This window comes from Aedes aegypti, chromosome 3 (assembly GCF_002204515.2).
Source record: "Aedes aegypti strain LVP_AGWG chromosome 3, AaegL5.0 Primary Assembly, whole genome shotgun sequence".
In the NCBI taxonomy this organism is placed as follows: domain Eukaryota; kingdom Metazoa; phylum Arthropoda; class Insecta; order Diptera; family Culicidae; genus Aedes; species Aedes aegypti.
Window position 1 is genome coordinate 22708158 of NC_035109.1, and position 10216 is coordinate 22718373.

Consider the following 10216-nt stretch of genomic DNA (forward strand, 5'->3'; position numbering starts at 1 on the left):
CGAAGAAACCTTACTCTTCACATCTGCTAGGAGCCCGAAATGTGAAGGATACTATTTACTCTTTTTTTACTCCAAAAATATTGAATGATTGAAATTGGCGGATAGTAAGGTGGAGCGTAAAGAACTCTGTTTGATCTATTTTCAATGATAAACAAAACTAAAAAAGATTCTACTCCATTACCCCGAATTTACAATTATCTTGACATGGTGACATTTCTTTATGATATCCGAAAGGGAAACATAAGGAATAATAAGTCCAAGTTGACTGTTGAATAACTCTCGTAATTTGGCTTGAAATATTCTTTCTAGTATGTGGGTAATGCATTTACAAAAATTGAAAATTGTTTTTCACTGATTTATAAATGTACACTTCTTTACAAATCGAGGCAAAACACATGAATAAGCTTTATTCTTTTCTTTCATTCTTTCACTCATCAAAGGCCGATTTTAAATATATAGCCATTTATTCCACTATCAAGTTGTCGATGGCACTACATTTCTTAGGAGCTCTTATTATTACCAGTTTGGCGCAAATCGTGTTATTTGTGAGTGACTTTGCGGTACGATATTTGTGCTACGTTGGAAACGTGCAATAAAAATCCGAAAAAAAAATATATCAGTTCGAATACGATAAGTGATCTGACTATCATTTGTTTGAATGGAAATTATAAACTTGTATATGAAACTTTCACAGAATAATAAATCCGGTTTCAATTTGAAAATAGTCTGAAACAAATCCTTATGTTTACGAAGGCCCAAGCGCTTGAGTTCACTTTCGCGCTTCCGGAGTGATTTTGTTTTTTTTTCTCGGTTTGTGCGTCGTTCGTTTTCGAGGGAAGTCTGTATGCATTGAGATAAACTGAAATTGGATTGTGGCTGCCCAGTCAAGGATGAAGGATCAGATGGTGAACTCGTTTCATGCTTTCATTTCAAATCTGTAAAATACAGGGAATAGACAAAATTTTGCCTAAATTCAAATGCTTCTTACTTTATGAAACATTAATAAAAATGGATGCACCCGGAAGCAGTCGACGGCAATTTTAGTCTAGTTTCAGGAACTTGCTTGGCCATGTATATGGGCCACAGGACACCGGAATTGTTCCGGATTTCCCGAGGTCATGTCCAAATGGCATTTTTTCTGTCGCTTGTACTTTTGTACGGTGTGAAGTTGTATATATGTTTACAATTTTCCTAGAAACTAGAACTAATAGGAAGTTGAATGCCAGCGGACGCATTAAGATTCGTTGAAAATCTTCAAAAATATAACCATTTCTGTAAAACTGGTTCTATATTTTCAGTCAGTCATATTCGTATTTCCAATCATGTATTTATTTTCAGCAGCATATTCAGAACCATTAGATGCACTGACCACCTCAAAGTAGGTTCCAGTTGCCCTGGGTAAGTGGCAAATTAGGATCATATCTAGAACCATATCAATATGAGCATCTAACTATTTTGCTCGATGTAAGAGGGAGCATGGAGAAGAAAGCAATGAAACAGCGTAGCAAAAATGACATTTTTGTGTGTCTCAAGGATCAAATTATGTGTCTCTTGTAGATTTAGGGTTGCTGTATCTGATTCCGTTCTCAGAAATGTTTCAGCACGTCACATTTTTTTGCTACAGGTCGCCAAAGTTGTATAAAGCACTGTTTTTATTGATGTTTACATGAAATTTAAAGTATGATTTAACAAACTTTTTTGTGATCTAATCCACCAAGCATGCAGAATATGAAACTAACTTTCATTTCAAATATCGTTCGGTTGAAATTTCACGATTAAATTTAGTTTAAACAAATTTTTTCAACACGCTTGCACTGCCATTAACTGCATATTTGTAACATTCGACAAAAGTAGGCATTGAGTAAATAGGGTACCAAGTTTGCATTTTATTGCAGTATGGGAGGGAACAGATATTTCAAAAAATCACTAAGAATTCAAAAGTGCTTATTTGAGGCTGAAATTTTGTACAACTCATATCGCTTATTGGGTGAATAGTCAGAAAAAAAATCTGATGGAAATTTCGTTGCCACTGCATCATGGAGCTCATGTATAATCTCAATGTGACTGTTATGCGGTTACAATTGCCAATGTGACAAAACAACTTGGTATTTTTTTCGAATTTTCTAGAACAATCTCACAGATTTTAGTAAGTAGATCGAAAGTATTTGTCATTTGATGATTCTCCCCGGTATTAACTCGAAATTGTAAAAAATGTCGAATGTGACTGTTATGCAGTTATGGGCAGTGCAGTCTCCATACAAAATTCTTCATTTCTCTTCTCTTCTCAATTTCTCTTATATGGCAAAATACAATACTTTTAGAAACCTTCAAAAAATAACTTGTGAGCATTGAATGTATCATAAAATTTGTTGGTAATAATTGTTATATACATGAAGTTTGAATTCTGTGGCAAATTAGGCGAAAAAAATGCCACACAAGCTGACAAACTTGCATACAATTTGGCTGAAAAAGTCAAATTTCGCATTTTCAACCGTCAATATCTCAAAAACTAGACGTGCTATGACATTTTTGAAAACGGCAATGGATTCAGCAACTTTTAATCTAGTAAATTGCAGTATTTTAGTGCTTGATACAAAAACGTGTTCCGCAGTGTAGTAGATGGATAGGTAGCGTAAGAGACCGGCGAGAGAAATTGGATTAGATAGCATACCATATGAAAGAGTATTACTTGAAACGTCCTTCCTTGTGGCTAACATCCCCTAATGGCTTGGCGTGGTTTTAGAATGAAACTACCAAGACAGGCGACCGATATGCCGGTAAACAAATTCAAGATATAATTATCACGGTCGATACCTTTGAATGTGAGCATCTAACTTCAAGAACTTGAACCCTTGACGAGTTTAAGCCGACCCTTAGAGTCTCCCCAAGTAACCATACAGCTGTATATAGTTGCATCAACATCACTTTATATGCTTCTCTAAAATATGGCATATAAAGTCATACTGCATTACATGTCTCATTAATGCAGTATTAAAGTGGAAAAGGGCGCTATTAAAGTGTCAATACGACTACATTTCCTAGCTCTATGTTGGCAATTGCTAAAGTATAGTTACTGTCTGTACCGTATAAAAGCTTTAGCCAAAGTGTATTTAATGCATGAAAGAAAGGATCAAAAATAGAAACACAAAAATATTTTCGTTTGTTGGATGTTGCTTTTTTGGTATGATTCATATGTGTATTTTGTTTACTTCCTTTCGCTGGGATTTGAACCTAAATTGATTGTGTGATGTTTTCAATGACTCGCCGCGCCTATCCTCCGGACCATGAATGCTGCATGTCTTGGCTGGGAAAATTGTGCAACTTCAAGCAGCGCCCTTTCGTTGCCAGTGATAAATATTGTCGATTTCATTCCAAGATGGACCGTCCCAAGTGTGTAAGCTCCTTCAAAGTGTGTAAGTAGCTCAGGATTACGTCGAATCATGATGGTGTTTGTAGTACACTTATTCCTTGTGGTTCAAGAAACAAGTTACCGAATACGTTTTAATGATCCGATGCAAGCGTGAACCCTTATCACATTTTTTTTGCACTCTACGAATTTTGTGATAGTCCAATTTGGGGTGAAGTGCGCAATAAGTAAGTGGACACGACTGTTGCACTTTCGCAAGATTACCACGGCTGTCGCTTTTTTGCTGTTGAGATTTTGTTTTGTTTTCATTGTGTAAGGGCTAAATCTTCATGTTTTATGTATCGTTTCAGCATCTCGGCACATTGAATCGTCGATAGCCGTGTGGTGTACGCACGGGCCTATCAATCGTAAGGTTTTTGGTTCAATTCCAGGTTGTTGCTTATTTTTTGTTTTCAAATTCTGGTTTCTCGTAAGACGATAAATCTACGAATTTCAACAATATTTCTTGTGGCGAATTTCATTAGGAATATTTAAGTATTTTTATAGTCTATTTTCCTGAGTGAGGGAAAGATTGACAATAAATAGAGCAATGAAATCTTGCCATTTTTGTTGCGATGAAGCATTGAGTAAGATGATGCAATGAAGCATTGAATGGTGACCGTATATCACCCATTAATGCACATTTCATTGCTACAATAGAGCAATGCTACATTGCATTCATAAAATGGAATTAAAGCATTACTGCACGCATATTGCAGAATAAAAGTAATGATGCATTGCACTCGTTGAATTAAAGTTAAAATACGGTAATACCTTAATGCTTGTGGTTACTTGGGTCTATTTTTGAGCCAGGGCCATCCGACCGGCCGGGTAACAAGGGTGAGCTGGATGAAGCCCCTCTTGAGGACTGCTGGTGAACCGTGAAGGCAGCCATCAAGAATGCAGCTGAGAGCAACGTCGTGTATGAGGGACGGAGTCGACGAGGAATGTAGGCAGATTCTGAAGGAGCCGGCCTCAACAAACACGCAAGTTCTATCAGAAGCTCAACGCATCCCGCAATGGCTTCGTGCCGCGAGCCGAGATGTGCAGAGATAAGGATGAGAGCGTTTTGACGGACGAGCGTGAGGTGATCGAAAGATGGAAGCAGCATTTCGACGAACATCTGAATGGCGCTGAGAGTACAGGCAATGAAGATCAGGACAACGGAAGAAATGCCTTCGTCGGTACTGCGGAGGATGGAAACCAACTAGCCCCCACATAGAGGGAGGCTAAGGTTGCCATGCACCAGCTCAAGAATAATAAAGCTGTTGGTAAGTATGGTATTGGAGCTGAACTCATAAATATGGGCCCGGAAAGGCTGGCCATTTGCCTGCATTGGTTGATAGGCACAATCTGGGAAACAGAAAAGTTACCGGAGGAGTGGAAGGAAGGATAAATATGCCCCATCTAGAAGAAAGGCGACAAGTTAGATTGTGAGAATTTTCGAGCGATTACCATTCTAAATGCGGCCTACAAAGTATTATCCCAGATCATCTTCTGTCGACTGTCACCTGTAGTAAACGAGTTCAAGAGAAGTTATCAAGCCGGCTTCGTTGACTACCGATCGACAACGGGCCATATCTTTACTGTACGGCAAATCCTCAAAATATATCGTGAATACTAGGTCCCAACGCATCATCTTTTCATAGATTTCAAGGCGGCATACGATAGTATCGACCGCGTAGAGCTATGGGCCTTCCTTAGCCGAGTGGTTAGAGTCCGCGGCTACAAAGCAAAGCCATGCTGAAGGTGTCTGGGTTCGATTCCCGGTCGGTCCAGAATCTTTTTGTAATGGAAATTTCCTTGACTTCCCTGGGCATAGAGTTGCATCGTACCTGCCACACGATATACGAATGCGAAAATGGCAACTTAGGCAAAGAAAGCTCTCAGTTAATAACTGTGGAATTGCTCATAAGAACACTAAGCTGAGTAGCCGGCTCTGTCCCAGTGGAATTAACGTCTCCAAGAAGAAGAAGAAGCTATGGAAATTCATGGACGAGAAGCTCACGAGACTGATAAGAGCGACGATGGAAGGTATGCAAAATTGTGTGAAGGTTTGCTCCGCGGATGATATGGACATTGTCGGCCGAACATTTGAAAAGGTGGCAGACCTGTACAGTGTACACCCGCCTGAAACGCGAGGCAGCAAGAGATAGACTGGTGGTGAATGCGACCAAGACAAAGTATATGCTAGATGGTGGGACCGAGCGCCCTGTCGCTTATGTAGCAGTGTTACGATAGGAATACGTACTCAGACTATTGAGCTGTATCATGATACAAGCAACGTGATATAATTATTATTTTTTATTATTTATTTGATTTTACATCAATTATCTTGATAAAGCCTCGCCAACAATAATTCGCCAATTCACTCGGTTCATGGTCGCTTCTCTCCATCCTCGACTGTGACCCACGCTCTTCAGGTCCTGGTGCACCTGGTCAATCCACCTAGCTCGTTGCGCTCCACGCCTTCTTGTTCCGACCGGATTCGTAGCGAACACCATCTTTACAGGGTTGTTGTCCGGCATTCTTGCAACATGCCCTGCCCAGCGTATCCTTCCAGCTTTAGCTACCTTCACGATACTGGGTTCGCCGTAGAGTTGAGCGAGCTCGTGGTTCATCCTTCGCCGCCACACGCCGTTCTCCTGTATGCCGCCGAAGATCGTCCTTAGCACTCGGCGTTCGAAAACCCCAAGAGCTTGCAAGTCCTCCTCGAGGATAGTCCACGCATCATGCCCATAGAGGACTACCGGTCTTATGAGCGTTTTGTACATCGTACATTTTGTGCGGGGGTGAATCTTTTTTGACCGCTGTTTCTTCTGGAGCCCATAGTAGGCACGACTTCCGCTGATGATGCGCCTTCGTATTTCCCGACTAACATTGTTGTCAGCCGTCAACAAGGATCCGAGGTAGACGAACTCGTCCACCACCTCGAAGGTATCCCCGTCTATCGTAACACTGCTTCCTAGGCGGGCCCTGTCGCGCTCAGTTCCGCCAACCAGCATGTACTTTGTTTTCGACGCATTCACCATTAGCCCGACTCTTGTTGCTTCGCGTTTCAGGCGGGTGAACAAATCTGCCACCGTTTCAAATTTTCTCCCAATAATATCCATGTCGTCCGCGAAGCAAACAACTTGTCCGGATCTCGTGAAAATCGTGCCTCGACTGTTAAGTCCGGCTCTCCGCATAACACCTTCAAGCACAATATTGAACAACAGGCACGAAAGTCCATCGCCCTGTCGTAGTCCCCGCCGAGACTCGAACGAACTGGAGTGTTCGCCCGAGATCTTCACGCAGTTTTGCACACCGTCCATCGCTACTCTGATCAATCTTGTGAGCTTCCCGGGAAAGCTGTTCTCGTCATTTAAAATTATATCTTTATCGTTTACCAAAACGAATCCTTTCCCATATCCAAACTCCCAGTGTTTGCTTGTTGAAGTGCAGAGGACTCCTCGGCTTCCATAAAGCAATTAACACATCAACATTCCCATCCCATTCCCAAATTGACATGCATTCGGACGCAGCCGGCGCCGGTATTGTTTGTTATAATAATCCTGAGTAGCGTCTGTTGATTCCCTGTGTAAGTACAGCTGTTCTGGCAATAATGGAGTAGCAACTGCGATCGGTCAATCATGCTCATGCTCATGCTCATGAATTCGAAAAAAAAAATATCTAGTTATTACTCGTGTTGTAATAGGTACCGTAAAACGGGGTATCTTCGATAATGCGGGTAACTTTGATAGTGCATTACCCACCACATACTAAACAAAATATTATAATTTCTGTTAATCGGTTAAGAAAACGAATGCAAAACTAAAGAATATTAGTATGTCACTTCATGTAAGAACTGTTTTCATTTGTTTTTAAAAACATTTGAGGCTTTATATACGAATATTAAACATTGACCCGATTTTAGCATTTTCGAAGCGCTTACTAACAATCTGTTCTACGATCACTATTTGATGTAGTTTTATAGTGGTCACTTATCTTTGACAGCCTAGTGACCATAGAACTTGAATATGGTGTCAAATCTCTTAGTAAAAAGCATTTTCACAAACTGGGACCATTTTTTAGTCAGAATGTTCCATGTAACGTTAAACGCCTAGAGGTGAGCAATGCCCTATAAATGTTACGGGATTTATTCAATTTTGTTCGATTTATACTCCATTATCAAAGTAACCCCAAAACAGAAAACTGACTTTCGATTATATGAAAAATCACGATAAAAAGAAACAAGGAATTATATTCCGAAAAATGACAATTTGGTAGTGACGTCATTCCTATCGCAATCTCGAACGAGTGCAAGAGAAAGCAAAGCCTGCTCTCTTTTTCTATCCCTCTAGACCCATGCTTGGCGATAGAAATGACGACACATGTGTTTATTGAAAATCGTTGTTTACACGTGGGAATAGCCTACATTGTTGTGTACACCGTGATGAAAAATTATATATCCATTCAAAATAAATCTTTTGGCAATCTATCTGCTGCAATCGATAGCTAGGATGCCCGTACATGTTTTAAGGTGCAAGTAAAAATGAATCAAATGTCAAAAATAAAAAAGCAGTTTTCGCTCTTGAAATCAACAAATCGGAAAAATTAAAAACATGCAGCCTTTTTATTTTGGAAATAAAACAGCTGTGTGTTTTTATTTTTTTCGATTTGTCGATTTTATCGGCGAAAACTGCTTTTTCACTTTTGACATTTGTTCCATTTTTACTTGGGCCTTAAAAATATAAATTATAATTATTTGAAACAGCATGCATAAATATTCAAGTTTTCTTCTAAAAAACTATACCCGTTTTACGGTACTAAACTATGAGAGTGTACCGCAGTGGACTCTAGGGTAGGCACACTATTGTTGAACCCAGAATTTCTTTTAGTGTGCTCAATCAATTAGTGTTGACCCACATTGTAAGCAGACGGAATGCAGCATTCAGCTGCATCAGGTTGAAAAGTGCATTTCCCATTTATCCGGCTACATCATCTCAACCTCTTTTCATTGTACCTACTACTTTTGACACGAACTTTCATTCGTACTCATTCACTTACCGTTCAATAACTAACAAAGCATACCCGCATTTTTCCCTTCTCCTTCCCGGTCTTCCGTTGTGTCGCAGATTTCATCGGAAAATCACGGTCCCCAGTTGCGTTTCGCCGAGGGTAACGAAGCAAGTACGGCATCCGGAGACGTTTCCATTGACAAGCTAGCGCGACTGGTGGAGCGAGCCTTCCGTAGTTTGAGTACGACCTCCCCTGTCCAGGCAACGGCCAACAACGGCAGCGGAAATAGTGCCTCGCTGCAGCAGAATGTCCCAAGTCAAAGTGTTGCCGGTAGCAGCAAAGCCGGCGCTGCCAAGACGAAAGAACTTCGAATTGCCGGCCTACTGTTCGATGCTTGCGCTACCATTAGGGAATTGAGGTAATTCGATAGACTAGAGTAGAGATTGTATGTGTGTGCAGTGCATGTGACGTTGTAAAACCGGAACGAGGGGGCGAGCTTTTCTTGGAATGTCGGTCTTGTATGAAAAATCTTGTTAAAGCTGGAGGAGGATGTCGTTTCGTTTCTGAGTACAAGTTGCTTACCGGAAATAATCCCCTTTTGTACGATTCATTCGTTAAAGTTTGAACTTTGTAAGACGAGTCTAAAGGAAATTCGCGTGAAATCAGCATGCATACTTAGCTCGATAGTCGCTTCAGACGAGTCGGTTGTTCTTACAGTAGGTAACTAGGTACAATAACTTGAACTCATATTTAATATCAAAGTTTTTACTATGCATAGTATAAGTTGGCCACCGTCAATCTGAAGTAGATTTGTTTCAATTTAAAGGCTACTTCAACTGTTTATTCCACACTCCGATCTTTTCTTACGACAGCAGGAAGAATAAGATAAAAAAATTAGAAGTACCATCATTTATATCAGCCTAAGAAGGTTTTCAAGTTTTCGTACAGTTTGCGGAACATCTAGTTTGATAACTTTGAACGGTCGTAAAAGAGGTCGAAGTGTAAAAATACTAAAAGACGTTTAATTCAATTCAAAAATATGTTTAAAATGACCAAAATAGCACCTATTTTTAACCCCAATTTTTAATCGAATAAGGCAAAACCGACAAACCACCCCCCCCCCCACCATTTCGAGGAAAGCTCAAAATTTTCCGCAGCTCCCCTCGTTCCGCTCGGCGAAGAAGTTAAATCCCAAAATCCAATTAGCATAACCGGAATCGACGCGCGAAAACGGTATCGACATAGTGACGACGACGACGACGACGACGAAACTGCACCTGATGATGGCACCAAGCCATCGAAACGCGTGGAAAATTGTTAAAGTTTTAACCTTAATATATTCATGAGCTGCTCACGAACGATGACGAGGACGAGAGTAATCAAGAACGGAAGATGCATATAATCCCTGTTTGAAAGCGAAACCGTAAGCTCGCGCCAGGAGTATGCCACGTTGCTATATAGTTAGGTCGAGAGGGTGGGCTTGGGCAGATTCAGAATTCAATATAAGTCCTGTTAAATTTCATTTCGGTTTCGGTGGGTATTTAATAGGGTAGATGAGAAAGAAATTCCTTTGACCGGGGATTAGGGCGATTCAAATTACGAAAATAAATTCCAAAATGCAGTATCCCATAGCTTCCTTACACTCATTAAGATAAATCAAGCTCTGTGATTTTATTGAGCTTTTTTTCTCAAAGTGAGAAATTATTCTTCAAACCATGATAAATGAAGTTCTTGAAGAGAACAATCTAATCTGAAAGATGGAATTGTCTCCAAAAATTGTAACACAAAAATAGCTTAAAATAGATTTGT

The 10216-nt window shown here is 40.2% G+C and overlaps 1 protein-coding gene across 2 annotated transcripts in view; it reads left to right on the forward strand.

Moving 5' to 3' along the window:
• The window catches only part of LOC5572238 (rab3 GTPase-activating protein regulatory subunit), a 31795-nt gene extending 21866 nt beyond the window's left edge, over positions 1-9929 (forward strand). The window contains exons 5-6 of one of the 2 annotated variants that reach the window (XM_021853961.1): positions 8524-8825; positions 9614-9929. In XM_021853961.1, the coding sequence (XP_021709653.1) occupies positions 8524-8825; positions 9614-9728 (417 nt within the window). In that variant the 3' untranslated portion in view covers positions 9729-9929. Of the gene's footprint in view, positions 1-440; positions 613-8523; positions 8826-9613 lie in introns of those variants that run through there. The other variant, XM_021853962.1, reaches the window with a different exon arrangement.
• Positions 9930-10216: the final 287 nt, after the last annotated feature.